Source organism: Alligator mississippiensis, chromosome 15 (assembly GCF_030867095.1).
Source record: "Alligator mississippiensis isolate rAllMis1 chromosome 15, rAllMis1, whole genome shotgun sequence".
Taxonomy (NCBI): Eukaryota; Metazoa; Chordata; order Crocodylia; family Alligatoridae; genus Alligator; species Alligator mississippiensis.
In genome coordinates, this window is record NC_081838.1 from 3,675,135 (window position 1) to 3,701,732 (window position 26,598).

Here is a 26,598-nt window from a genome sequence, read left to right on the forward strand (position 1 = left end):
GGGATCTGGGCCAAGTCTAGGGCACGTGTGGCAGGGCTGAAGAAACCCACCCAGGAGCAAAGATGCCCCATGGCCAGCCACATGGCAGGGTTTTGCCTAGAAGGGGGTGAGTGCTAGGTCCATCCCATCACACCCCACCTCCAAGGGCAAGGAGCAGGCACCTGTTGGCATTTTCAGTGCATTTATTGACAGTTTGGCATGTGCCCAGCAGGCTTTAGGGACGCCAACCAACAACATCTCTGGCCCAGTTGCCCCTGTCACTGCGGCGAAGGAGGGAGCATGGTGCCTCCACCCACCTGCGCCAGGGGCGGGAGCCTGGGCAGCCGGCCCCCCCGGCCCAGGCAGCGGGCACGGCGCTCCTGCTGCAGCCAGTACAGCATCTCCACCTTGTCCCACCGCAGCTTCTCCAGGTAGGGCCGGCCCCGGTAGGTCACTGTGTCCCCAAAGCGTCGCCGGATGCGGGGCAGGAGGGCTCTGAGCTCAGCCTCGTGCGGAGCCATGGCGGCTTGCAGCCGGCTCCGCATACGGGCCTCCCAGGCACGGGCCACAAAGGCGGCGGGCACCCGTGCAAAGAAGCGGTTGGGATCAGAAGCGGCTTGCTCCAGGGCCTCCAGCTCGGCCAGAAGCAGCTCCCGCTCCTGGATGGCCTTGGCCGCCTGCTCCCACACATCCAGCGCGGCTGGGAGCTGGGTACGGGCCCGGCCAGAGCTGTATTTGACAGCCATGTCCAGCTTCTCCCGGTCGGGGAAGCGTAGCGCGGTCCAGAGCCGCTCTAAGCGCCTCTGCAGTGGCCCCAGGTCCTCAGGCTGGCACTCCTGGCTCTGGTCCACTAGGGCAGAGGTGGCATCCCACAGCCCGGGCACGTGCTCCTCTGGCTGGGCGATGGGAGTGTGGCGCGTGGGCTCCCGCCGCAGCGGCAGTGGGGACGTGGGGGCCCACGGTGCTGGCTCCAGGGAGGGCAGTGGGCATGACTTGCTGTCGTACAGCTGGAAGACGACATGCAGGAAGTCGGAGTCCTGGACAGCGAGGAACTTCAAGTACTCATCGGGCAGCACCGTGCTCTCCCACCACTGGCGCCAGGCCCCGGTGTGCTGCAGTGTAGGCTCCAGGGCGGGTACACCCTCGGGGCTCAGGGCCCCGTCGGCCAGGACACGGCTCAGCTCCGTGTTCACCACCTGCTCCTCCTTGCACCGGCTCAGCGTTCGGGAGGCCAGGTAGCCACTCAGGTCCAGGCCAGGGGGGGCCGGCGCCACCACGGGCCCCAGGTCGAAGCTCGGCGGCTGGGAGAACAGGTCCTTCATCAGCTCGGCGTAGATCTCCCGCTCCTCGGTCCCAGCAACCAGGTCGGCGTCCAGCCGCTGCACTGTCGCGGCGTCGATCTCCCCCAGCATGTCGTTGTAGAGGGGGCCATACCGCAGCAGGTCTGCGGGGACCCAGCCCGGCAGCTGCGGGGGGGCCGGCTGAGCCTCCAGGCTGGGACGCAGGCCTCCGTGGGTGGTGGGTGGCACAGATACGGCGGCCTGCCTCCGGCGCTGCCGCTCGGCCGCCTCCTCGGCCTCCAGCCGGGCCAGCGTGCCCTGCAGCTGCTGCAGCCGGTCCTCGTCGGCCGGGCGCCGCGTCAGCGCAGCCAGCAGGGGCGGTATTTCCGCGTCCTCCATGTCCCTGCCCCGGCGGTGCCGAGGCCGGTGGCTCAGCCGGTGCAGGTCGCGGGTGAGGAGCGCCAGCTCCCGCCGGGGCGTGGGGGGCCGGCGCTCCAGCGGGTTGTGGGACACGATGGGCGTGAGCGGCCGCGGCGCCAGGTGCAGGCCCAGCTCGTCCGTCAGCCGCTGGCCGTCCCGCAGGCTGGGCAGCGAGCGGCTCCGGGCCAGGCGCGGGGGCTGCCGGGGGGCAGCCGGACGGGGCGTGGTGCCCGCCGTGCTGGGCTGACGCCGCCCGCGGAGCTCCGCGCTGCCCAGCGCCGCCGGCAGCAGCGCGTAGGCGCGGCCCAGGTCCAGCGGCGGGATGGTGGCCAGCTCCTGCAGCTCCCGGGCCACGCGGCGCCAGGGCTGGGGGCGCTGGGGCTCGCTCAGCCGGATGAGCTGGTGGATGGTGAGGCCCAGGCGGCCGCGGGGGACGCGGCGGGGCCAGGCCGTGGGGGCTGCCCGGCCCCGGTCCGGCCGGCCGTGGCGGGCCCGGGAGGCCCTCAGGTGGGTGACGAGGCGGTGCCGCACGGCACGGGCGTCCAGCAGGCGGGCGCAGTCCAGGGCCAGCTGCGCGGCCAGCGCCTGGAGCCGGGCGGCCTCGGGGAGCGCGGGCCGGGGCCGCGGGGCCGCCCGCCGCAGGTAGTGGCCCAGGAGGCGCCGGGCCGCCAGCCCCAGGTAGCGCGCCAGGCGGTGCCGCAGCGCCCGGTTCTGCGCGGGGCTCAGCGCCGGCTCCGGGGGCGCCGCGCCCGCCTCGGCCCAGGCCCGCCCCGCCTCGGCCAGCACCAGCGCCGCCAGCGCCTGCCGCGCCGGCCCGGCCGCCTCCCCGCGCACCGCCGCCAGGCGCCGCCACAGCTCCGCCTCCAGCCCCCCGGGCGGCGGGGCGGCGGGGGGCGCGGGGCCGGCGGGCGGCGCGGGGCCGGGCGGCGCGGGGGCCAGGCGCAGCGGCGCCAGGAGCCCCCGGTACAGCTGCTGCAGCCGCGCCGCCGGCGCCGCCGCCTCCCCCGGCGCCCCCGCCATGGGCTCGGCTCCGAGCGCCCCCGTCAGGGCCGAGCTGGGCCCGGCGAGCGTCGCGGAGCGCCCGTGTCCATGGCAACCGCGCGCCGGAAGTGGCTCGGGGCGGGTCCGGCCGGGCGCCGCGCCCGCGGGCGAGAGGTTCCGGGCGGCCGGAAGTGCGTCCCCGAAAGCGGTCCGGGCGGCGCCGCTCTGGGGAGGGAGGGAGGCATGGCGGCGGGGCCCGGGGGGGAGGGCTCGAGCTGCCGGGTGAGGAGTGACCGCCCCTCGGCCTGTAGCCGGGGGGGCGGTACTGCTGCCCTGCGTGGGGGTGGGGCTTGATCCTGCCCCGAATTGGGGGTCGCAGTGCTCCGTGCCCGGTTGGGCGGGGAGCAGCCCCGGACTGGGGGTGGGGGCACCGCTCCTGCCCCGGGGGGGGGTTGATGCTGTCCCGGTTTGGCGGGGGGGGCACCACTCCTGCCCCATAGGGGTGTGGGAGGTGTCCTGCTTCTGTTCCTGCCCCAGGGTGTGGGGGGGGCACCAGTTTTGCCCCGGGTGGGGCAGTATCCTGCTGTGTATTGAGGGGCCTTGATCCTGACCCGTGCTGGGGGGGCACCACTCCTGCCCCGGGCAGGGGCGGTGGCTGCCCCAGGGCGGGGGCAGGGTCGGAAGCGGGTGCATTACCCCTTCCCTAGGTGTGGGGTCAGCCTGGGGGGTGTCCCTCCCTGCACCCAAGGGTGTACTCCAGGCCGGCCTGCCTGGGTTGGGCCTGACCTCCCCGCCCTCCTCCGCAGCTGGAGTTCACCGTGCAGATGAGCTGCCAGGGGTGCGTGGACGCCATCGGCGCCTCATTACAGGGGGTCCCAGGTGAGGACGTGCCCCCCCACCGCCCCCGACCCTGCCGCAGGCCCTCCGCCGCTCTCACCCCCACCTCCGGCTCTTCCCCGCAGGCCTGCGGGTGCTGGATGTGCGCCTGGACACGCAGAGTGTGTTGCTGGAGACCAGCCTGGGGGCCGAGCAGGTCAAAGAGCTGCTGGAGAGCTCAGGGCGCCGGGCCGTGCTCAAGGGCATGGGGGGCAGCATGACTCGTGAGTACCATGGGGTACGGGAGGCAAGGGGCCAGGACGCTGGCCCCGCCTGGCGCTTCCCCGTGACCCTTGCGATCCCCACACTTCCCCAAGGGATACAATGCGGGCTAAGTGACGTGACCAGGACTGCGGCCGCCAACCCCTGACTTTGCCGCCTCCCCTAGAGAACCTGGGGGCAGCGGTGGCCATGATGGCAGGGCCCAGCCTGGTGCAGGGAGTGGTGCGGTTCCTGCAGGTGTCGCAGGAGAAGTGCCTCATCGAGGGGACCATCGACGGGCTGGCACCGGGCCCCCATGGACTCCATGTCCATGAGTTCGGGGACATGACCAGCTCCTGTGATAGGTGAGGTGGTGCCCAGTGCTCGTACCATATACAGGGGGTTGTCCTCATCAGCCTGCCCCCCTACCTGCCAGCCGTGTCCCCGTGATCAGCACCCACCCCACGCTCGCCTCCTCCCTCTGCTCAACAGCTGTGGGGAACACTTCAACCCAGAGGCGGAGTGTCATGGGGGCCCGCTGGATGAGCACAGGGTGAGTGCTTCACTCGCAAGCAAGGGCGGGTATGTGGGGCAGGGTGGGGGGCAGCTAGCAGGGGACGCCATGTCCAGGCAGGAGGGGCTGGAAGATCCCAGCCGGCTCCCTGCGCAGGGCACCTGTCCAGGTAAGCTTGATGCCAGAGTCTGGCCCCTTCCTTCCCAGCACCTCGGGGACCTGGGGAACGTGCTGGCTGACAATGACGGCAGAGCCACCTTCCGCCTGGAAGATGCCCGCCTGAAGGTGAGGGGGCTGTGGCCTTCTGGGGTCCTCCTCTCTGCCCCCCACCTTGCAGGGGCTGCAACCTGGGATTTGTAGGCCCAGCCCCTTCCCCAGCTCTGGGGATTGCCTGTCCTGCCATTTCCCAGGAGATCTGAGCCCACAAGCCCATGATCTCCTGTCCCTGGCAGAGGCATTGTGCCCCCCAGACACGATGCAGCTTGAGGCTGGGCACGATGTCCCTTGGGTAAGAAATAGGGGGGTGAGTCCCACAGGCAAAGAGTTCCCTGGGGATTCCTGCGCACACCACTGGGTCCCCTCTCGTTCACCTTCCCAGTGGTTTCCTTGCTGAGTGAACCTAGTGGGGGTTCCCCGGAGGGCTGGTGCTGCCACCCCTGGCTCTAGGACACAGGCTAGGGTTGGGGTGGGAGGAGGAGACATGCCAGGGATGCTGACAGCCATGCCCTGCACTAGGTCTGGGACATCATTGGACGCTCGCTGGTGGTGGACGCAGGCGAGGACGACCTGGGCCGTGGTGCCCACCCGCTCTCCAAAGTCACTGGCAACTCGGGCGAGAGGTGAGGAGCTGGGCGGACGGTGCCAGGTTCAGGGGGCACTCAGCCTGCGGGAGGGGAGGGCGTGGGCCTGACCATCAGGACGCTGCTTTTGCTTGGGAGCTGGGTGCCGGGGGTCTGGGCTATCAGCAGAGCATGCGTGTCAGCCAACTCCTGTCCCGTTCTCCCCTCCAGGCTGGCCTGCGGCATCATCGCCTGTTCCGCCGGGCTCTTCGAGAACCCCAAGCAGATCTGCGCCTGTGACGGCGTTACCATCTGGGAGGAGCGGGACCGCCCACTGGCAGGGCCGGGCAGGAGGGTGCCCGGGCAGCCGGCCCCGCACCTCTAGGGTCCCGGCCATCGTGTCTGCACCGCGCATCTGTCCGTCCATCCCAAACTCGCTGGGCACCAGCTGTGGGGCTGGGCTGGAGAGGGGCGCTTGGGTCCTTCTCTCAACCCCTGACCAAATCCTCCGTTCCTGAATCCTGCCCTTCGCTCCGAGCCCGTGGCCTGGCTCCCGCCTCGCTTTCTCTGCTGCTGCTTTGCTGAAGGGACTTGCAACTCTCGGGGCACTCCCCAGCGCCTCTTTTTGCACTAACCTCAGAGCCTGGGGGCTCTGGGTGAATAAAACCAATGTCACTGCCGCCCCTCCCTGTCCTGCTTCCATTGGCGGGTCACTTAGTGGCCGGGCGGGGAAACTGAGGCACGGTGCAGGGGCTTCCTCTCACCCCCCCCGGGCCCCCTCTCCCTGCACTGGCGGGGGGAGGTCTGGGTTGGGGCAGTCGGGATTTGGGGCTTGCTCCCTATTCCTTAGACCGCGCTGCGGACCCTTTAAGAGTGGGCGTGGCTCATCCCTTGAAGGGGCTTGTTGCAGTAGTTCCGCTCCGCGCCATTGGGGAGCTGGCGCATGCGCTCTAATCTTCCCCTTCATTAATTTTTTTTCCTCGGTGGGCTCCACCCAGGGACCGTTGAGTCGCTGGCGCGAGAGGGAGGGGCTAGGTTGCGCAAGCGCGAAGCGGCGCCGGAGTGCGCAGGCGCGGGGCGGCGGCGCGGGCCCCTCCCCTCAGTGCGCAGGCGCTGCGCAGGCGCAGTCGGGGGCTCGGCGCGCCGGCGGGAGAGAAGGGGGAGGGGAAAGGCGCCGCCATCTTGCGAGGGCTGAGGCGGGCCGCGGCCATGCGTCCCGGCGTGAAGCTCTTCGTGGGCAACGTGCCCGAGGAGGCGACGTCCGAGGAGCTGACCGAGCTGTTCGCGGGCGCGGCGGGGCCCGTGCTGGGCGTGGCGCTCATGAAGCAGTTCGCCTTCGTGCACCTGCGCGACGAGGCGGCCGCCGCCCGCGCCATCGCGCAGCTCAACGGCCACCAGCTGCACGGCCGCCGCGTCGTGGTGGAGCCGTCGCGCCCGCGCCCCACGCACACCTGCAAGATCTTCGTGGGCAACGTCTCGGCCGCCTGCACCAGCGGGGAGCTGCGCACGCTCTTCCAGCAGTACGGGCCCGTGGTCGAGTGCGACGTCGTCAAAGGTACCCGCCACCCCGAGCGCCTGCCGGCCTCCCTCCCCCTTCCCCCCGCCGTGGGCGTGCGGCGGCGGCAGACCCCTCCCCACACTGCCTTGCGAGTGCGCTGGGGTCAGGCTCAAAGGCGGGATTCTCCCCCCAAAAGCGGGGTCAGAGGAACACCCCCCCCCGTAAGTGTGGAGGGGTCGCCGTGCCTCCTGGTTGGGAGCCCCCAAACTGCAACGGGGTCAGTCAAGGGGGCTACCCCCCCAACTCCATGACTGCGATGGGGTCAAAGGTCCCCCCCCCCCGAGCCTTAGTGCGAGTGCAGCGGGGTCACGGGGTCCAGCCCCCACCGGCAGGACCCCCCTTCCCTCCCCAGTGACCTGGGGAGTGCGATGGGGGCGGAGGTATTGCACCTGCCCCCTGGCTGGGGACCCCCCATCCTCCCCCCTCACTGTGCAAGAGCAATGGGGTGAAAGGTCCTGCACACCCCCCCCCCCCCCCCCGCGCCCCTCCACAAGCTGCTGTGTGTGTATGCAATCAGGTGAAAGGTACCCCCCCCCCCCCCAAGCTGGGACCTCCCCCTCCTCTGAACCACTGTGCCAGCATGGTGTGGTCGAAAGCCCCCGGCCAGCCCGGCTGGGAGCCCTCTTCCCCCCTCAGAACGACGCGCGAAGGTCGGGGGTATCAAAGGTACCACGTCATGCAGGCTGTGATTTCCGCCCCCCCAGCCCCTCTGGGAGTGCGACGTGGTCCAAGGTACCACACTCCCTGGGCTGGGGGACCCCTGTCCTGCCCATGAATTGCTATGGGGGTGCAGTGTAGTCCAAAGTATGGCACCCCCTGATCTGGGACCCTCCCCTCCCCTTCCCCCCAAACTGCTGTGGGAAGAGTGAGAGGCGGCAAGGGTACCCCTGCCAGCACTCCTGGCTGGGACTCCTCCCCCCAACTGCTGTGGAAGTACAACAGGGTCGAAGGTAACGTGTCCCCTGGGGTGAGACAACCTCCCCCCCCTCCCATAGCAAGGGGCAGGCGAGCTGACCTGTATGCGAGATCTCTGGCCCTGGGGTCAGGACCCCAGCCTCCTTTGTCAGTACAGCGTGCGGCGAACACGAGGCAGAGGAGGTACCAGCCCTCCATGGGTTGCCCCCTACACGCCCCTGCCCCTGCCTCTTCCATTCTCCGGGGTACTGATATCTCTTGGGGGTGCCCCAGGTATCCTGCTCCTACCCCTGTGGCATACGGCAGTCCTGTCATCTGTACAAATCTTGCCAGCAGGGACCTAAACCCTCCGCTACGCCCGGCTTGGACAGGGGCCCCTTCCCTTACCTGTGGGGTCCTGGCCTTACTAGGGACAGGGTTACCTTGCAACCCTGTCCTTCCCAAGGGCAGTGCCCTGCTCCCACGCAGGCAGGGCGATACGGGGGCTCTCACAGGCATTGGTGCGATACCAACACCTAACACCCCTTCCTACCTCACCTGTTTTAACCTGCAGGGGGTCTTTCAACTGCTGTTTTCCCATCCCACCCCACTTCTCCAGAGATGGGTCTTCCTCAGCCTGGGCTCGTTCTCCTAAAGCTGGGAGTTTTCCCCTTCTGTGTGGGCCTCTGGTGAAATGGGACCCGAAAGTGGTGCGAGCATGTCCTCTCCGGTAGGAGAGGAGGATGCTGATAATAGTGGGGGAGAAGAGCTACAGAGACTGGTAATTGCTAGGAGAAGTGCGTGGGAGGCAGGGGAAGAGGAAGATTACAGCTCCTTCCTCCCAACTGCGCAGGAAGGATGCGGGGGAGGGGGGAGCACACAGCTGTGGGGAGGCTTGTGGTGGGAAATGACCCCAGACCGACGGCGTCTGTCATGTGGGGCCTTTGCCAGAGACTGGCTGCTGCTGTAGGCCCTGGGCGTCCCCAAGCGATACTGGTGTCACCAGTGGCATTAAATGGCACTGCTGGCGACTCTGGGCTGCGGGCCTGGAGCTGGGGCTTGCAAGGGCAGGGCTGGCCCCAAAGTTTCGCATGTGATCTCCTCGCTGCACCCGTACAATGGGGATCTCCAGCGAGCCCCCATCAGAGGTACCCGTGCTTCCTGCAGGGCCTAGCTAGTGAGAAGGCCCCGCGTGCCCTGCGTCGCCTCCTAACATCCTAGACCCGGTGTTGCACTCACCAGTGTTGAGCCGAACTGCTGGAGACGGACGTTACCTCCGTCCTTATTGGGGACTTACGGGTGTGTGGTGGGCAGCGGGGGTGCCCCCGAGACAGGAACCAGCACTGTATAGAACATGCCTGCTGGCTTTAGACAGCCCTTTGCTCAATGACTGCCAGCACAGCCAAGGGAAGAGCTCTCGTGGGGGGGTGAGGCAGAGACACCTGCCAGGGGCTGTGCCGACCCACCGTGAATTGTGATGTGGGGGCTACCTCTTCCTCCCAGCCCAGCCATCCCTCCCTGACCTGCACGCCTGGCGCTGAACCCACCTTTGCGGTGCTGGCCACATCCCCTTAGCGCAGTGCTGGGGGTGTGAGCGGGGTCCTGGGAGCGGGCCCATCCACTGAGCCTAGCACAGGGGTAGCAGCAGGCCTCTGTGGCCCTGTCCTGTCCTCTCTTCTCCCCGCCTTTTACATCTACCTTTTCTTTCACCTCCTTTCCGTGCTTTCTCCTTCTGTGACACGTTAACGTTTCCTCCTAGCGCCTCGCTGCCACTTGAATTCACCTCTACGGAGCACCGTGCAGCCAGCCTCCCTCCTCCCGTAATCTCAATACCTTCTCTTCTTCCTCAGGGCAAGCGGCCTCCTCGCTCCGCTCCAGAAGGGGCTTTGGGAGATGGCTCCCCTAGCTCAGGCCCCATTTCCTAGCATGGATGCGCTCGGAGATCCCGGGCACAGAGTCTGGCAGCTTCCCGACAGCCAGGCAAGCCTGGAGCCCCCTGCCTGAGCAGTAGGGTGCCTTTGCTGCGTAGCTGCCTGGCTCACTGGAAGCTGGCCTAGCCTGATGGGGACCTTGGCAAGAGGTCTGGGCAGCAGGGAGGGCAAGAGATGGTCTCAGAGCAGTAGGGGGTGGAGGCAGTATGGCTTCAGCCCCTTGTTCGGCTGCTGCCATCTTTGGGCTCGTCTGCTCATGAAGCAGATGGGGCGCTGAAACAGCAGGCTTACCATGGTCCTTCTGCGCTTCTCAGCCCAGAGGATGCCTGAGAAGGGCTTCCTCCGGTGCACTCAAGTCCTGGGGTGAGAGTTCCTGTGCAGGGTGGCTGGTCCTGGCTTCGGGAAGTGAAAATGCCAGCAGCGATTGCTACTCTCTCCCTTCCCAGAATGAAAGAGCTGGAACACATCAGTCTCCTTAGACTGGCCTGCGTGGGAGGAGTAGCAGGGCCCGGTCCGGCTGGGCTTGTGGAGACTGCCATCCCTTGCAGGCACTGTTGGTTGCTGTGATGTCCTGCGGATTTGGGCTTCCCTCCTTGGGTCATGACAGCGTCAGGGAGAATGGAGCCGTGTCCCAGGAATGCCACGGGTGGCAAGCAGGGAAGCACTAGAGCAGTCAGGCCGGTCGTTGCGTGGCACTCCACGAGGTGGCTGTGTATGTGGGTGTCTGGCAGTGCAGGGCTGCAGACCGTAGAATTCCCTTTACTTTCATTGACCACAGCAGCTTGGTCTCGAGTGCTGGGACTCGTAGGCTGCACCAGGGTGGCAGTGGCCATGGACATGGACACAGGAGGTGGGGTGCTGTTGCCAGGGGGGTTGCAGTCTCACTGCTGAGCAGACAGAGCACTTAATGTAGTCAAGGGCAGACAAGCTCAGCTTTCTGCTCTGGGCAGTGTTCATTCAGGCACCAATTTGGGTCCCCCGACTACACAGCTAAGGTGTTGGGAACCTTTCTGATCGGAAGCACCTTGTGTGTCCAGGGTTGCCATGTCCCATGGGGTGTAAGAATCCTGATGCCAATGGGGTCTGGTCCGTGGACCTCGGGTGCAAGAGGGCTGTAGGTCTGTGGAGCTGATAGGTTTTCCGCTGGATGCACATCCCCCTACTCCTGCTCAGTGTCAAACATAGTGGCTTCCCACGTTTGCGAGCCTAGATTAGAGTGATTGGTGGCTTGTGCTCAGGGAGTAAAATCGGACCTGAGCTGCAGCAGCTGGGAATTGCTGCGGGCCTCACAAACAGCCTCCAGCAGCTGGTGGGTGTCCGGTAGGGGAACAGCAACGCCTCCGTTGGTAGCACGCGGTCGTTTGCGGACTGTGCAGTGACAGACGTGCTGGCGGGTATCGCTGGGGTTGGGGTTGGGATGTGAATGTCTCAGCGACGTGGTCCTGTAGCAGCAGCTGGCTTTTCCTGTGGCCTTAACTCCTCCTGCTGGCTGGGGGGCCGAGGTGTTGCAGACGGAGGAGCGCGGAGAGAGAGAGGCGCGTGCCTCGGGGCATGTTGGATCCTGTAATAACCTGTCTTTTCTCCCTCACTGATAACCCTCTGTCTGCTGCTTTATCAGACTATGCATTTGTTCACATGGAGAACGAAGCTGATGCAAAGGTTGCCATCGAAAACCTCAATGGAAAGGAGGTGAAAGGAAGAAGAGTCAATGTGGAGCTCTCCACCAACGTGCAGAAGAAGGGGGCCGGGCTGAACCCACAGGTGGGTGCCGTGTTGGACAAGAACAAGAGAGTGGGCATGGACTTTAGGGACAAGTTCCAGCCCAAGATTGAAGGCCTGGACCCACGGCGGCCTGGTGACCCCGCCTTTACATCGACCCCCGCAGGGTATCCCGGGTCTGCGCTCTACAACTACCAACAGCGCTTTGGCGCCAACAGCTCCACTTTCGACTCCCAGGGGCGGCCCACATCCCCCTCCTACTTCGGGAGGGACAGAAGCCCCATCCGGCGGTCGCCAACGAGAGCTGGCTTCGCGAATGTTTCGCTGCCCATGACGGCGCAGCCAGCGTCTTACCGGGCCCAGCCATCTGCTTCCCTGGGCGCAACATACCGGGCCCAGCCCTCGGTGTCGCTGGGCATGTCTTACAGACCCCAGCCCACAACTGGGCAGGCTGCAGCATACAGGGCCCAGCCCTCAGCCTCGCTGGGAAACGCCTACAGAAACCAGTCCTCGGTCGCGATGGGTGCTTCCAGCACGCCGTCCACGGCCGCCTCGCTCACATCCTACGGTGCCCAGGCTGCCACCCCCTACAGCGCCCAGCCTGCCGCCTCCCAGCTAGCCTCTTATGGGGCCCAGTCAGCAGCAACCCTGGCGTCATCCTACGGCGCCCAGGCTGCGGCCACACACACCGCCTCCTATGGAGCCCAGCCCACAGCTGGCTACGCAGCCTCCTATGGCACTCAGCCCACAGCCACACATGCGGCTGCCTATGGGGCCCAGCCAGTGGCAGGCCACTCAGCCTCCTATGGGGCACAGGCGGTGGCCACGCACGCAGCCTCCTATGGCGCCCAGCCTGTGGCTGGCCATTCAGCCTCCTATGGCGCCCAGCCTATGGATGGCCATTCAGCCTCCTATGGCACCCAGCCTGGAGCTGCGCTGTCGGCCTCCTATGGAGCCCAGCCCGTGGCCACACATGCCTCCTATGGAGCCCAGGCTGTGGCTGGCCACTCAGCCCCTTACGGTGCCCAGGCTGTGGCCGGCCACTCGGCCTCCTATGGGGCCCAGCCCACAGCTGCACTCTCAGCCTCCTACGGCACCCAGCCTGCTGCCAGCCTCCCGGCCTCCTACAACGCTCAATCTGCTGCCAGCCTCCAAGCCTCCTACGGTACCCAGCCTTCTGCTGCGCTCTCAGCTGCCTATGGCGCCCAGTCTGCCGCTGCCGCCACTCTTGCGGCCTCATACACCAACGACTCCTACAAGGCACAGGCCTCCGCTTCCCTGAGCGCTTCCTACAGAGCCCAGGCATCGAACTCGGTGGCCGCCTCATACGTGGCACAGCAGTCTGCCTCTGTCCCCATGGCAGCTACCTACAGAGCCCAGGCCATGTCTGCGTACGACGGGCAGCAGGCAAACGCATACCTGGGGGTGTCTCAGGCTGCTGGCGCCGCCCCACCATATGAGCGCACCCGCCTCTCCCCGCCGCGGAACGCTGGCTACGATGACCCTTACAAGAAGTCGGCCGCCATGGCTAAAAGGTATGCAGCTGAGCTGGGGGCAGTGCCCGGCACGTGTATAGCACCTGCCCGGGCGTTGCCACGTGCAGTTTGGGGCCCTGCAGACAGCCAGATGCGGACAGGCCTCCGCCTCTGAGAACACACTGCCCTGCTGATGGGCTAAATTAACCTGCTGTCATGGAAACGCTGCGGGGGGTGGGGGGAGGCATTACTTAACTGATTGGTTACACTGACAGACTGGCTTTCTGCTCCGCCAGCCCCCTGCGGGGGGGTAGTCCAGCGGGTATTCTGTTGCCTCATATGCTCTGGCGTTGGAGACTACAATCAAAGGACTCAATCCCTGCACGTCTGGGTGGTGGCATAACTTAGATGCCTCTCTGGGAATGGGAGGAGACCGTTGCCACTGACCTGGATTGGTTTTAAACCAGTGCTCTGGAGCTAAAAGGCCTGGTGCCCCGATTCCCCCTCTCTGAGCTCAGCTGGGGTCTCCTTGCTGTCTGTGTTGAAAGCAGGGAAGGGGGCCAGGCTGGCTTAGGGAAGCCACAGCACTTGTTTCCTCATGTGCTGGGAAGATTGGTTTTGAGCTGCCCATGTCCCTGGAGCGAACTGTCCCTCTCTGAAATGAGACAGCGACTTGGGGAGCTGCTCTGGAAAGCGCTGCCTAGCCGCCGGGGTCTTGCTGGCCAGATGAGCTAGCGCTTGGGCTGTGTGGCTGCCGTCCTCGCCCCAGGGATGCCAAGCGGGCGCTGTCCTAACCCTTGTGTTTTATTCATCACCTGTCTCTTTTCTCGACCAGGTACGGTTCTGACCGCCGTTTATCTGACCTATCAGATTACCGTCGTTTAGCAGACTCGCCGCTCGGGTACCGTCGTTCACCCACCAGGTCCCCGATGGATTATCGCCGCCTTCCAGAAGCGCATTCCGATTACGCCCGCTACTCGGGCGGCTATGGCGATTATATGCCCAGTGCCAGGCTGCAGTCTAGTTACCAGCGCCGCCTGTAGGAGGTGGGGTCCCCGTCCCAGGTGGGGCAGTAGCACCGGTTAAACATTCCCCGCTGGGACGCTCTTAGTGTCAAGCCAATCTGCGTCTTTGCTAGGCTGGCGCGCGCTCGGTTCTATGCTCATTGAGACTCGCTGCGTTTCTTTCCCTCCCGCGCTCTCTCAGGGGTCACAACAGGCTGTTATTTTGGCTCTGCTCCCTCGTGTCACTCGGTTCAAGGTTTCGGTGTCGGGTCCAGGCGGGAGCACAAGGGCTCCCTGGAACTTGCGGCTGCAGTCGGCATTCTCCAGGCCTTTACTCTGGGTGGGGAGAGGCGGGGGCGGGGAGGTGGATTTTTCAGCTGCCTTTTTTCGTTGAGTTTTTACAATGCGACTTCAAGAAGAAGTTCCGTGCCGCGGGCTTTCCCAGGCCAAAGCCTCAGCCGCGGGATTCCTTCTGGCTCCGTAGTGTTAAGAGTGCCAGGGCGTCCGTGAAAATAACTTTTTATTATTATTTTTGTTTGCTCACGACTCCTGTCGCTTCGCCTTCAGGCCCTATTAGTAACCTGCAGTCTCCTCTCAGGCAGGATTCCCAATAGCTGGGATTGTCTGATTTATTGCTCCGAATTGTTTTTATAACCCGAGCAATTGCGCTGTCTCTGAACAGTGTTCTTTTATGTAATGTGGAGAAAACCCTTTCTTTCTTTTTCTTTTCTCACCCGTGTTAAGTTTGCATTAGGCGCGGTGTTAGACTCGATCTATCAGAAAGGAGCGAGTTTTTGTATGACTGAATAAAATGCTGGGCTCTTTACAGTTTAGAAACGGCTGTCTGGCGTGTTTTTTCTTCTTTCCACTAAGCGGTTTCAGGGATTGTTTATTAATGCTCTTCTTTGGCATCACCTTGATGCTAAAGGTGGACCCCGGCTTTACCACGCGCATCCACCGATGGGTGGATGTGGGGTCACCAACACCCCAGGAGGAGGAGCAGAGGGGTTGGGGCCAGGGCTGTGTTCTTCAGTACTGCATCATGCAGCTTAATAGACTAAGAGGTTCCTGGCCCCGAGCGCTCATGGTTGGGGCAGAGCAGCGTCATCCCTGTTGTAGTACTTTCCTGGTAGGGGGCAAATCCCTGTTTCAGAGGCCCGAGTCCCTGCCTGGCATGCTGTACCTCGAGCAGGGCTCCTGTGGACTGTGCCGTTACCCAGGAAGTTGAATTTCTGACAGCACGAGTTAGATTAGGGTGGAGTGTGCAATCGGTCTGAGGATGGAGCAGAGGAAGTAGGGACCAGCTGTACAGCTCCAGGATGGCGTGTAGCAAAGGAATGGGCGGCCTAGAACCGGGGTTGGACACCCGTGAGGGGGCAGGGAGAGCAGATGAGTGGAGTGCAGGGTGGACGGGCATACCAGGGGAGGGCCTGTGCTGGGGTGGTAGATATGGGGCTGGACACTGGGGGTGTTCCGTCTGCCTCACTCGTGCCTCCTGCCCTTGGGCTCTCCTTGGCACAAGCCAGGACATACAGCATCTTCCCTCTGTCCCCATGTCTGGGGTGCGAGGGGTGACATCTCATTTCCCAGGATCTTCCAGCCACTATATCTGGCTGCCCTGGGGCAGCAGCTGCAGGGACTAGAATGGTGTTGGGCAGCACATCCTTCACTGAGCCCCTGGGAGGCTGCTAGCCATATTCCCTGGGCCTCTTGGGCTCATGAGTGGCAAGGACTTGGCCTCTTTTTCCCCCCCCCACCCCCCAAAAATAGCAAAGGATTCACATTTGCTGTTACTGAACTGCTGCCCCAGAGCCAGAATTGACTCCCCTCATCGCTGCCTGCCTCCATAACCGGGTCAGAAGGAAGGGGCTGTTTCTAGATGGACAAACGTTGGAGCTACCTCAGCTTTCCCCAAAAAGTTATTCATTTTTTGGTACCACTAAGGCATTTGTGTCTGACATCTCAGTTGGTCTGGGTGCACAAGAGCCTGAGCTGTTGTCACCCTTAAGCTTTTGCTAATCTAATTATATACACATTGTTCCTTAGATTTCTGGCAGGCTTAAGGGCTTGCTATAGCACCCGCTCAATGATTTCTTAAAACGCACTTCAAAAATTAGTCCAAGCTGTTACGCGAGGCAGGGGGAAGGAATAAAACAGTTTCGACTTTGATTAAATGGTCTTTGCATCCAGGAAATATGCGGATTCTGTCATAGAGACTCATTAGGTCAAGTTGGATCCTCCTCCATGAAACGATCCGTCTCCAATGTCTTAAGCCCCGGTACGGTTTCTCCTGTATTGATTACAAAGACTCAGATGCGGGAGTGAAGAGCTTGCAAGATGAGAATTACAACTTTGTTTAGCTTTAAATCGGTCATTTACATTAAAAAAAAAAAATGGCTTGACTTTTGGACGGACTCTACTCCAAGGCTGCTGTTTGTCTGGTCCTTTAATGATAGTGTTTGTTTGTTTTTTTGTTTGTTTGTTTTTTTGGATCAATAAAAAATCTTGGCCAGTTTTAGCGAGGCTAAATGTAGTGTAGTTAGCTTTCTGACTAGGTTTTTCTTGGGGGGGGGGGTAGGTTTCTATTAGTAGTAATGCATGGTGAACTTTGCATTTCTCATGCCTAAGGTGCAGAGCTTGCTGTTGGTGGAGTGTTTATTAAAATATCCGAAACATCCCCTTTGTCCTGCGGTCTCTGTTCCTTGCCTTGGGTGACTTGGTAGTTCAGAAGTGTGTTCTAAAGAAACAGGCCCATCCTCTTAATCTGGGTTTAGGAAATGATGAAGTATCTGGTTTTCAAGCCACCTTAAATCATGACATTCTGTTAAGAACAAAAATGTCATCCTGGGTCAGACCAATGGTCCATCCAGTCCTGACACTGGCAGGTGTGGATGGCACAGAGCTGGGTACCTCCCTGCCATCCACTAGGTACTGGGTTCATGCAGCCCCTTGCCAGCTGTAGCAGTGAATTCCACAAATGTAAAAAAAGTCCTTTTGCCCACCATGTGCCTGGTGCGTAGAACTGCGCAAGCCAGTCTTGACAGGTGGCTGCTGGGGCCCAGGAGGAAGTGGCCAGTAGTACCACAGCATCCTAATGATGTGAAAAGCTGGTGCCATCACAAAAAGGGAGGCCAGGCCAGTTCATGTCAGCACTGCCGGTGGTCCTCGACCCTGAGCCTCTACCAAAGCCGTGCACTCCAGAGCCAAGCCAAAGAATCCTCCTTGCTGTTTACCTGCTCTCTCTTCCAGTGTCAGTTTACAGCTGCAGCCCTGGGCTCTGACCTTGCCTTTACCAGTGGAGGAAGGCCGGAACTGGTGCCAAAACATCACGAAGAGCCTTGTAGCTGGGCTGTCCCTTTTCAGGAGGAGTTTAACCACGGAACGCCTTCCTTTCCCTTTACAGGGAGGGGTCTGACCACATACTACCCCTCACAACGCAGACTTTCTAGAAGCAAGCAGTAGGCAAATAAGAGGACGGTGGCACATGACTGACCGCTTGCTGGATAGCTTTCCTTTTTTTTCCTCTCTGAACAAAGACCATGCCCTGTGTAGGTTGCACTGCCTATGAAAGGCTAAACTCCCTCTGAGCTTAGAGCCTGGCTGCCCATTATCTGTGTTTGATTAGATGTGCACACCTGATAAAAGCCCACCAGCTCCCTGTCTGTGGATGGACTGAATGCTGTACTGTTAACTCTAACCCGCTCCCCCGCACACACTGACTCACTCTTGCACAAGGCCTACTTGCATTTCAATTCCAACTTACTCTTGAAGCACTGAGGCTGCAGAGGAGGAAAGCAGCAACGTAAAACTTGGGGAGCAGGGTGGGATCCTAGCAGAGGTAACTCGGAGGCCAGGAGAGCAGGCTGTACCCTCAGGCAACCACAGCAGGGACAGGCTCTGGCACTACAGGGGCAGATCGGTCAGACTGTACAGTGTTACTAAGGGTGGCAGAAGCAGTGGAGATCAGGCTGGTGCAGATACAGCAGTTGAGGGCCATTGGGCAATGTAAGAGAAGGCTAAAGAAGTGCAGGTCAGGAATCCCACTGCCATAGGAAGAACCCCAGCCAAGCTCAGCACCCACCAGCAGAGGTGGTTGCCCAGATTCAGCCCTCTGTGTAGCATTTATCATCTCTAAGGGAACACCGCTGAGCAGCTGTAGTACGGCCGGTTCCAGGCAATGGGAGACTTTTGGGAAGGAGTGCAAAGCCGCATTCAACTGCCCTCTCATGCATGCCACCCCAGGCATCGGGAGAGAGAGCTTTGCTCCGTTCCTCCCACCCCTGCCCAAACCCGGTGCATGCACCCCCACTCCAACCCCCCGGTTACACAAGAGACAGATGTCAGTCCATCTGTTACAAGCATTTATTTTTCTGGAAAAAAGGAGTGGCAATCAAACGCTGCTAGACCTACCCCCCACCCCCAAGTCCCAAGGGAAGGGCAATCACAGCTTATACTCCAAAAAGAAAAAAGGTCAGGGTAGAAAAGACAACTCCACATCAGAGGCCAGAAGTACAGGAGGCGGCTTCGCGAGGCCACATCAGATACAACACTTCGTACTGAGGAAGACTGGACTAGTCACCTTTACAAACACACGCACACACATGCTTTCAGAAAGGGAAGCTACGCACTGGACTGCCCTAGAGGCAGCAGCCTCCAAGCACATCTCCCAAAGGGAAACAAAAAGCAAGCTAGCACTACAGCTACTCTAGCTCAAAACCTAGGCTACGGGTGGAGTGTAGTAGCTCTGGGTGCAGGAAAGGCTCTGCGCTGCCAGAGGAAGTGAAATAAAGGGGGGGGGGGGGACTGACACTAATCAAAGCATCGCCTGAAAAATAAAGAGAGGGAAGTTAAGCAGTTTGCTTTCACTAGGTTCTGGAGGGAGGAACACGCATGTCCGTTAAAGGCAAACGCGACTGGCACGCTTGGCAGCCCAGCCCAGCGCAGTGCGACGCGCACGGTACAGATTTCATGTGCAACAGGAACCCCGACGTCCAGCCGCAAATATCCTACCTGAAAGATAAAAAGCACAGTTCGTTCAGAGGCCCGGAGACAGAGGTCTGCCTTGACACACGCTCGCGTCTCCTGTGCAGAGAGGGCACGTGGCTGCCTGACAGCTGCCAACATCAGTGCAAAAGCATACTCGGGAAAGAGGCTCCTGCGTTCGTGGCTGTTGTTCACAACGGAGGCAGGGAATCAGGCTTCATGAGACAGCATGGTTGCTCCTAGGTCCTGGCCAGAGGGAGGCCCAGCAGCGACTCTCTGCTTGAACCCGTTTGCTCCCCTGACGAGTAAAGACACCTCACACTGACTGTCACGCTGCCCTGCACCCTCAGAGGGCTCCAGCTGCTTGCACATGGGTGTCTGACTGTCTCCTTGCTGATCAAAGGCTGCGCTCTGAAGAGTTACTCCAAAAGCAAGAGGCGCTCTCTGGTCTAAAGCAGGCTTTCTAGTCCTCACCCTGCCTTCCTAGCCTGACTGGCGCAGCACCGTCCAGGGACTGTAGACAGATCTGGTGCCTCTGCGGCTGCTCCTGGCTGGGCCCAGCTTGGGGTTTCCTGTGCTTGCAACTTCTGCCTGAGGGATCAGCTATCTCAATCCTACCAGGAGACTGAGCTGAAGCGACCCCAGTCAAGTCCCTTGGAGGGTCGACAGGAGCGTGGCACTTTGAAAAAGTTCTGCTTTTTAGCAATTAAAACAAAAAAAGGGTTTAAAAAAAATAAAATAAAAAGGGGGTGGGGGCAGGATTTAAAGCCCTGCTCTTCTATTGTAGCGGTTCCTAACCTCTTTTATAAAGCTGCGGACTGGCACAGGAGCAGCAGAGCCAGCTGCCTCCCTCCTGGGGCTGCCCCGCCGCCCAGCTTTAATCCCATGTGCGACTGCTGACACGGAGGAAGCCGCCTGTCCAGACAGACATATGGGGGTCCAAGCAGGGGGCTCATGCTACAGCCCAGCAGCCAACCCTTTGCAGCCTGGTATCAGGCTACAGCCTGGTGGTTGGGAACCTGTTCTAGAGGCTGGTGATCTGTCTCTCCCTGAACCACAGCCACAGTGCCCTACAGTTGGATTCTGGCAGAAGAACACCTTTCAGAATCTGACCCCACCCCACGTAAGGCTCAGCACCTCTGTGCATGCTGGACCTCAAAGTGTTGCTTCAGCCCAGCAGGATCCTGCCCTTTTCATGCCCCCCGCCCACCTAACTTGCCCCAGGAAGGGAAGGGGCTGGGCTCAGCAAACAAGCAATCTCTTTTAACGCACTGTAAAAGCAGCCCAGCCTATGCTCAGACCTCAGGGAAATCAGCTGAGAGTTGTGCAGGGCTTCTTTCAGCAACTCACTGTGGCCACAGCAGGGTCACAGTCTGTGCTAGACACAGCCAAGGATCCCCCTCACCCCCAAGCTCTCACTCAGTCTTTCCTGCTATAGGATCTGCCCCTGACTGCCTGCATTTTGCAAGCACTGCGCTGCATCTAGGGTGCTGAGAGCCAGGAAGATAGCACCCCAGGATCTTGGCGGGCTCACCGCAGGGTGCACTCGTCTCCTCCACGCTGCACTATGTCAGCTCACCCCACTTGTAAAAGGCTACCGTTGGAGGCTGCAGCCTGCACAAGGCGATGGTGCAAAGGAAGCTACACCCATGTTCTACGCTCAGCAGCAGTTGGCAAGTCAGAGCCAGGAGAAACTTGTTTGCAACCCGGCAGTCTGGGCCCCAAAGCAACCCCCTACCAGTGTGCCAGAGCCCGAGGTCAGGATGAACGTTGCTGCCATCTTCCCAAGAGGGGCAGGCTCTCCTCAGCAGCCAGACCAACCAAGCACAAGCTGACAGGCTTTTAACTGCACGAAGCAGGGTGCCCTTGGCCTGACTACCCTCCCCACCATGGCTGCTGCTGTCTGGTAGTCTAGGGAGACAAAGCACCGCCCCCAGTTTGTACACTCCTGCCCGTTACGCACACCGTGTACCAAGAGCTCTGCTGACAGGCACCTCAGAAACCGGCAGGACGTCTGTGTTCGACCCCACTTCGCCTCCACACCTCTGCCTTGGACAGTGCCTTCTTAGACCTAAGAGGACCCGGCATGTCATTATGGCTTTTAAGACCCAGGCTTCAATGCTTGACAAGTGACACGCAGGCAGAGAATCTGCTGCGTCTGTTCTCAGAGCCCCAGAACAGACATCTATGAACCACACCTGAAAGCACGCTCACCTCCGGCTCAAAACGCAGAGTACCGCGCCCTGTCCGCGTACGGATCCCGCCCGAACCGCTGCACGTCGTAGAGGGAGGCCGCCCGCGTGACCGACGACGCTGGGGACAGCTGGTTCCGGTCGTACGCGTACGCCTCTCCGACGGTGGTGGCCGCGGCTGCCGTGCGACGCAGGGGGCTCCTATCCCGGGCGTAATAGGTGGAGGACACAGCTGCCGCGGCAGCGGTGGCAGCTGCGGCGACGGCCGCCGCCGCGCCCGGGGTGGGCAGCAGAGCTCTATCGTAAGGGTCTAGGGTGGTGGGGAGGCGGCTGGCCATGGCTGTGGTGGCGGCGGCCATGGCCGTGGGCTGCACCTGGGAGTACTGGGCATACTGGGAGTATTGGGCCATGGTCTGCTCTGCATAGGCATCGTAGGCCGAGCGCACGCGGTAGCGCTTGTAGTAGTCGACCATTCCTCCGTACCCGTCATCGTAATACATGGTCTCCCCATAGCCCGTGGGATAGGGAGTGCGCACTGCTCCGTACTGCTCGTTATAGGTCTCGGTAAAGTCAGGCACCTGCCCCGGGCGGTCGACCGGACACTCTTTAGACCAGTGCCCTTCCTTCCCACACCGATAGCAGCCACTCTTGTCTCCCATCCCGGGCGCAGTCCTGAGCCGGCTCGTAGACAACTGCACGCGCATCCGCTTGCCTTTAAGAAACAGACGCAAGAAGGGTTGCTATAAATTAACTGCCGCCACACGGGAAGCCCAAAAATCTGTTACAAAGACAGAGCACAAGAAATCAGATTAAAAACATCAAAGCAAGGCCAACGGCTTATCCCTGGAACCGCTAGTCTAGTCTCTAGGCTACCAGCATCCTGCCTAGCTGATGGCTTCACGTTGCAGGTCCTGCAGCATCTGGCTTCTCTGCTGGATCGAGGTTTACCTGCATGAAAAGTGCACAACCCCAAGAGCACCAGGGGACAAGTCGCCGTTGCAGCCACAGGAGCAGCCCTGTTGTAGCAAGCCCCAGGCTGGCTCTGCACAGCCTGTGGCTCACGTGGTAACAGGCCTGCAGCACAGACCAGGAGCCACACAGCACTGACCGCTAGCAACACGCTTACCAAGGGGGTTCCCAGCCCAGCCTGTTTCTGCCAGAGACACATGATGATATCTCCCCACAGCAAGCCAATGCCTGGCGGTCCACACAGCAGCTAGACAAAAGGCACTGCATGCCTGCCACCCAAGCCCAGGAAGGAATATCAGAAGGCAGAAGGGGGAAGCTTGTCCTGAGATGGCTCCTCTGTACCTTCCAGAAGCCTGTTCTGAAAGGCTGCAGAAGCTGAGGGACAGACATGGAGCGCAGGGCTACACGCAGGCATGGGCACGAGTGGTTTTCTATCGCCGCTGCTCAGCAAGGGGAAATGATGCAAGGTTTTGAGTCAGAGGGAGCTGCTCTGAAGGCTGAGCCTTTTGGATCCAGGTGCGTAAGCACAGGGCCCACAGCAGGCAGCCCTTTCTGCTCTCCTTCCCTGTGACATAGGTACCTCTCCACGGTAGCTCCTTGGGCTACTGTCATCCTTGCCTGTCCGGCTGAGCGTGTGCCCTACCTTGCAGAGGCGGTGGCTTACTCATTGGCTCGCATGTGCTGTACCTCTGGGGCTGCAAAGGGCGCTTTAATAGTACATTTGGACATGCAGAATTCAGATCACAGGCTACACACCGAGTGGCTCTGGCAGTTTCCTCCAGAAAGGCACAAGGGTGCTCATCACACTGAGGACAGACACCGAAGGAGCGAGGGGACAAGCACCTTCCGGGCCTGAAGCCGCATTCAATTGGGCAGCAGCAACAACCCTGGCTAGCCTGAGAGAATTTCAGCAGGTCACATGCACTCAAGTGCCTGGTTGCGCAGCAACACAGCTTAACAATCGCCACGCGCTGACGCAGAAGTGAGGGGAGCCTCCAGCTGCACCACACTGAATCAGAGTGGCCTGCTCCTTCTCACAGCACAGCACTGGCCCCTCCGGGATCACCCCCTCCCCACAAGAGGGGCCCAGGGACAGAGATTCCAGGTCCCATTCAGACGCAGGAACCCCGTCTTCGAGACACTGCTCCCTCCCTCCCTGCACGGGGCGGTAAGCAGCCTCCCACCCCAGAAGACTTACCTGGAGTGACCAGGTGGCAGCCAGTGCTGAGGTAACACTGCCAGGTACTCCAGAGGGAAAGGGACTACGTGCCTGAGAGCAGGCCAAACAGGGAGAGGCTGCAGGTCTGGATCACACTGCACACGAAGCCTGAAGTAGCAAACTACTGAACGCAGCCCACCCAGGGCTGTCTCTGCCCATGTCCTCTACATGGGGAGGAGGGGCTGCATTCACTCGCCACAGGGACTTCGTGCTGCTACAGTCACTTCTGAACAAGTCTGAATACCCAAAACAACTTGGGCACTTCCGCTTGTCTTGCCCTAGCACTGCCCCCCGCCAGGTTCAAGTCCCCTGTATATTGTGGGGGGTTCCCCTAGACCACACGGGCCACGATGTAATGCACCAAGCCAGCAGCTGATGTCACTCCTTAACAAGACAGGTGCAGCCCTGTGCCCACCCCCCACACCCAGTGCACCAGCAGACAGTGGTCCTGGCACATCCCGCCCCAGACCTCCCAAGTGAGACAGCCCCACCCCCCCACTCTATGGTCAGGCCAGCCCATGTCACCCTTAGTGCCCTCTCTAGCCCTGAGATGGAGTCCAGCTTCCCCCTGGAGATGCAAGATGATGTCCAAGGATGGGTGCCACAGCCATCTACCAGCACCCTTGCCTTCAGTGCTGGAACCGGTACACACATGGCCCTTACGCTACCAGAATAGAGACAGCTGGCATGAGGCGCCGGCCTGGCACTGATCCATACCGTGCATGTTAATCCAGACACCTACCGAGTCCCCAGATTCATTGACCTACTCGGGCACACACACAGAGACCTCTGCTAAGCACACAGCAGCTAACAAGCATACTCAGTGCTCTACTATAAACCCACGGGCAGGCTCCGCTGCCTGGTGCTGGCCCCTATAAACAGAAATTAAAATCCTGGGCCCACTGGTCACGGGCAGGAGGCAAGCAAGGATCCAACGAACCTGCTGAGTGAAGCATGGTGCCATCCCTGGGACCTCAGAGGCAGCATGGCCTTCTTGCCTGGGTAAAGAGGGCTTGCCTTAGGCCTTGCAGCCACCACGTGGTCCTGCACGCCACCCCCCACCAATAGCTCCTGTGACCAGGCAGTTGCCCATGTGCTATATAGGCCAGGCTGCACCCCCCCACCCCTCCACTCAGCTTCCTCCCTCAAGGTGTCTGGAACAGGCACCAGACACAGAACATTTTAAAAACCTTGCTGGTGGCCCCCTGGCTGTTACGCAGTGCCTTGGCCAAGTCTTCTAGGCTGTCCAGGGAAAGCAAGAGGGCAAATCCAGTGCACTCTGGCTGTGCTGGGGGGCTACAGCGTGGCCTCAGTGCTCCAGCGGGGAGCAAGGGTGAGTGATCTTTAATAAAAGGATTCTTATTCAAACAGCTGCCTGCTTTCAAGTTAAAGGGGAGTGGGCACAACACCCCAAAGTCTCAAATTGCCCCCCACTGCCTCGTGAGGCGATTGCAGAACCGTCGGAGTAGAGAACACGTCTCTCAAGACGGGCAAAGCCCAGCCTCCTAGCGAATGCAGCAGCCTGCTCCAGGCCACCTTCACCCCTCAGGGAAAGAGGCCAACTAAGCTGCTTGCAGGTCCCCTGAAGGGAAGGCTCTCCAGCTCCCGCCTTCCTGGACAGTGCAGGGCTCCACCTCCACCCACTCCTGGAGGCAGGGCACTTAGGTACCCTAGACTTCCCCACCTCCCCCGCCTGCAGCCCAGGGCACCTCAGACCATGCTGCCCTGCTCCTGGCGCAGCTCAGCCAGTACCTCTCGTTCCCCTCGTACATCCAAGCAGTAACTGCGAGGACCTGCACAGCTTGTTCCCAGTCCCTCCAGACCCCGTGTAGAGAACAAGCAGAGTGACCTTGCCTGCCTGGGAAGTGAAACACATGCCCGAGCTGAAAGCATCTACAGTAAACCTTAATTCCTCCAGGTCCCAAGCCCCTCTCCAAAACAATCCTGCATGCTTGTTCGAGGCTCTGGCAACCCCCCCTGCCCAGGGCACTGTCCATCCAAGCCCACTGGGCCCCTCCAGCTGACCTGTTCCTGGCGCTACCTAGTCCTAGCGGAGGCCGCCCTGCCCTGCGTCACCTTGGAACTCGGTGTTGTCGAGGCCCCGGATGGCCTCGACAGCATCTTCAGCCCGCTCCATGTGCACAAAGGCATATTCCTTGACGATGTCGCACTCGATGACGGGGCCGTACTCCTCGAACTTGGCCCGCAGCTCCAGGTTGGTGCAGGTGGCGCTGATGTTGCCCACGTGCAGCTTGGTGGAGGCCTTGCTCTTGTTCTTGCTGGCCTCCACGTTGATGCAGACGCCGTGCAGCTTGTGGTGGTGCAGGTTGCGGATGGCGTCCTCGGCCGCCGTCTTGTCCTCGATGTGCACGAAGCCGTAGTTCTTGATGATGTCGCATTCCAGCACCTTCCCGTACTGCTCGAACAGCGACCGGATCTCCTGCTCCGTCGCCTCCCGCGGCAGGTTCCCGATGAACAGCTTCACCATCTCGGCGGGGCCTGGCGGGAGGGGGAGACATTCAGGAGAAGCGCTCGCCCCAGGGCCGTGTTCCCTGAGCTCTGCAAACTGACACGGACGCCCCCGCCCCACACAGCCCTGCTTGGCCAACGCGCCAGGGACAGATGTTCCTTTTCCTGCGCAGGTAGCTCATTCGCTGCGAGCTACATCGAACCACGCCACGCCGTCAGGGAATCAACGGTGGGAGAAAGCGGCAAAAACCCACAAAGACGGTCCGCATTTAACGGGGACCCTATCTGGCTTGGCTTGCACGCCTCCCGTCCCAACACGCTCGGGGCGGCCGACAACGACAACAAGAGAGCAGAAGCGGAGCGTGCCCGGCTCCTCTGGTCGGCCCGGCGGGGACGCTGAGCACCCCCGAGAGGCGAGGTGGAGGGTGTCCTCCAACACCACCTGGGCCCCCGGGGGAGCCGGCCCCGCACCCGGGCACGTCCCCGGTGCCAGCGGGCCCCAAGACGCGCGGGGCTGGACGCGGGCGGCAGCAGACGCCTCCGACAAGCCAGGCCGGCCTCGAGGGGCGCGGGCGGCACCCCTCCCCAGGGAGGCGGCGCAGTCCGCATCCTCCGGTGTTCGGGCCCGGCTCAACAAAGCCGCGGCCGGCCCTGCTTGGAGCAGGGGGCGGGCTGGACTGACCTCCGCGGGCCCCTTCGGCCCCGGCTGGCGGGGCGCTATGAACGGCGAGAGCCGACTGCAAACCCCCGCCCCATCCGCGCCCCGGGCAGCACCGCCGAGGGCAGCCGCTGCCCCGCGCCCCGCACAGCCCGGGCCCTCCCTGGGAGACCCCCCGAGCCAGGGCCCGCAGGCACGTGGGTGGGGCCCCCTCCCCCACAGCGCCCACTGCCCCCAGCTACCCTCCCCCCCTCACAGCCCCCCGTGGCCCCCCCCACGGCCCCGGCCCCAGGCCCGGCCTCACCTCAGCAGCAGCGACGACAGCCCCTCCCCCTCAGCGCGGCCTACACAAAATGGCGGCGACGGTGGCAGCGCGGCCCCAGCCCGAGCCCACCCCTCTCGTCGCTTCTTCATTGGCTAGGGGCGCCTGTTGATCACGTTCCGGAAGGAGACTGAGGACCAATGGCTGTCGAGCGTTCCCAGGGTGAGCCCGCCCC

The 26,598-nt window shown here is 61.8% G+C and overlaps 4 protein-coding genes across 7 annotated transcripts; 2 read left to right on the forward strand and 2 right to left on the reverse strand.

The window, feature by feature from the left end:
* Positions 1–164: 164 nt before the first annotated feature.
* Positions 165–2,699, reverse strand: CCDC87 (coiled-coil domain containing 87). Its single transcript, XM_014610252.3, has one exon. The coding sequence runs from the start codon at positions 2,697–2,699 to the stop codon at positions 258–260; it is 2,442 nt and encodes an 813-aa protein (XP_014465738.2). The 3' UTR covers positions 165–257.
* A 166-nt stretch (positions 2,700–2,865) lies between these two features.
* CCS (copper chaperone for superoxide dismutase) lies at positions 2,866–5,710 on the forward strand. Its single transcript, XM_006264954.3, has 8 exons — positions 2,866–2,942; positions 3,467–3,539; positions 3,623–3,760; positions 3,925–4,102; positions 4,230–4,290; positions 4,459–4,536; positions 4,987–5,090; positions 5,262–5,710. Exons 1-8 carry the CDS (start codon positions 2,904–2,906, stop codon positions 5,413–5,415), a joined length of 825 nt encoding a protein of 274 aa, XP_006265016.2. The 5' UTR covers positions 2,866–2,903; the 3' UTR covers positions 5,416–5,710.
* Positions 5,711–6,169: 459 nt separating this feature from the next.
* RBM14 (RNA binding motif protein 14) lies at positions 6,170–14,448 on the forward strand. The gene is made up of 3 exons (XM_059718440.1): positions 6,170–6,585; positions 11,032–12,667; positions 13,443–14,448. The coding sequence occupies exons 1-3, from the start codon at positions 6,240–6,242 to the stop codon at positions 13,648–13,650; spliced, it is 2,190 nt and encodes a 729-aa protein (XP_059574423.1). The 5' UTR covers positions 6,170–6,239; the 3' UTR covers positions 13,651–14,448.
* Positions 14,449–17,959: 3,511 nt separating this feature from the next.
* On the reverse strand, positions 17,960–26,513 carry LOC109280201 (RNA-binding protein 4B). Of its 4 annotated transcripts, none has more exons than XM_059718503.1 (4): positions 26,406–26,513; positions 25,051–25,473; positions 20,809–21,498; positions 17,960–18,621 (listed from the first exon to the last, which is right to left on the reverse strand). In XM_059718503.1, exons 2-3 carry the CDS (start codon positions 25,460–25,462, stop codon positions 20,816–20,818), a joined length of 1,095 nt encoding a protein of 364 aa, XP_059574486.1. In that variant the 5' UTR covers positions 25,463–25,473; positions 26,406–26,513; the 3' UTR covers positions 17,960–18,621; positions 20,809–20,815. The 4 variants fall into 4 exon arrangements, with proteins under 4 accessions (XP_059574486.1, XP_059574487.1, XP_059574488.1 ...); XM_059718504.1 differs by having other exon boundaries at positions 17,960–20,665; XM_059718505.1 differs by lacking the exon at positions 20,809–21,498.
* Positions 26,514–26,598: the final 85 nt, after the last annotated feature.

Bases quoted from the DNA above. Each gene is read 5' to 3' on its own strand.
- CCDC87 (XM_014610252.3), bottom strand. From the start codon at position 2,699: ATGGCGGGGGCGCCGGGGGAGGCGGCGGCGCCGGCGGCGCGGCTGCAG.
- CCS (XM_006264954.3), top strand. From the start codon at position 2,904: ATGGCGGCGGGGCCCGGGGGGGAGGGCTCGAGCTGCCGG. The intron at 2,943-3,466 runs GTGAGGAGTGAC...CCTCCTCCGCAG, and splicing joins GGGAGGGCTCGAGCTGCCGG to CTGGAGTTCACCGTGCAGAT. The intron at 4,537-4,986 runs GTGAGGGGGCTG...GCCCTGCACTAG, and splicing joins TGGAAGATGCCCGCCTGAAG to GTCTGGGACATCATTGGACG.
- RBM14 (XM_059718440.1), top strand. From the start codon at position 6,240: ATGCGTCCCGGCGTGAAGCTCTTCGTGGGCAACGTGCCCGAGGAGGCG. The intron at 6,586-11,031 runs GTACCCGCCACC...CTGCTTTATCAG, and splicing joins CGAGTGCGACGTCGTCAAAG to ACTATGCATTTGTTCACATG. The intron at 12,668-13,442 runs GTATGCAGCTGA...TTTCTCGACCAG, and splicing joins TCGGCCGCCATGGCTAAAAG to GTACGGTTCTGACCGCCGTT.
- LOC109280201 (XM_059718503.1), bottom strand. From the start codon at position 25,462: ATGGTGAAGCTGTTCATCGGGAACCTGCCGCGGGAGGCGACGGAGCAG. The intron at 21,499-25,050 runs GTGACGCAGGGC...TGTTTCTTAAAG, and splicing joins CGACAACACCGAGTTCCAAG to GCAAGCGGATGCGCGTGCAG.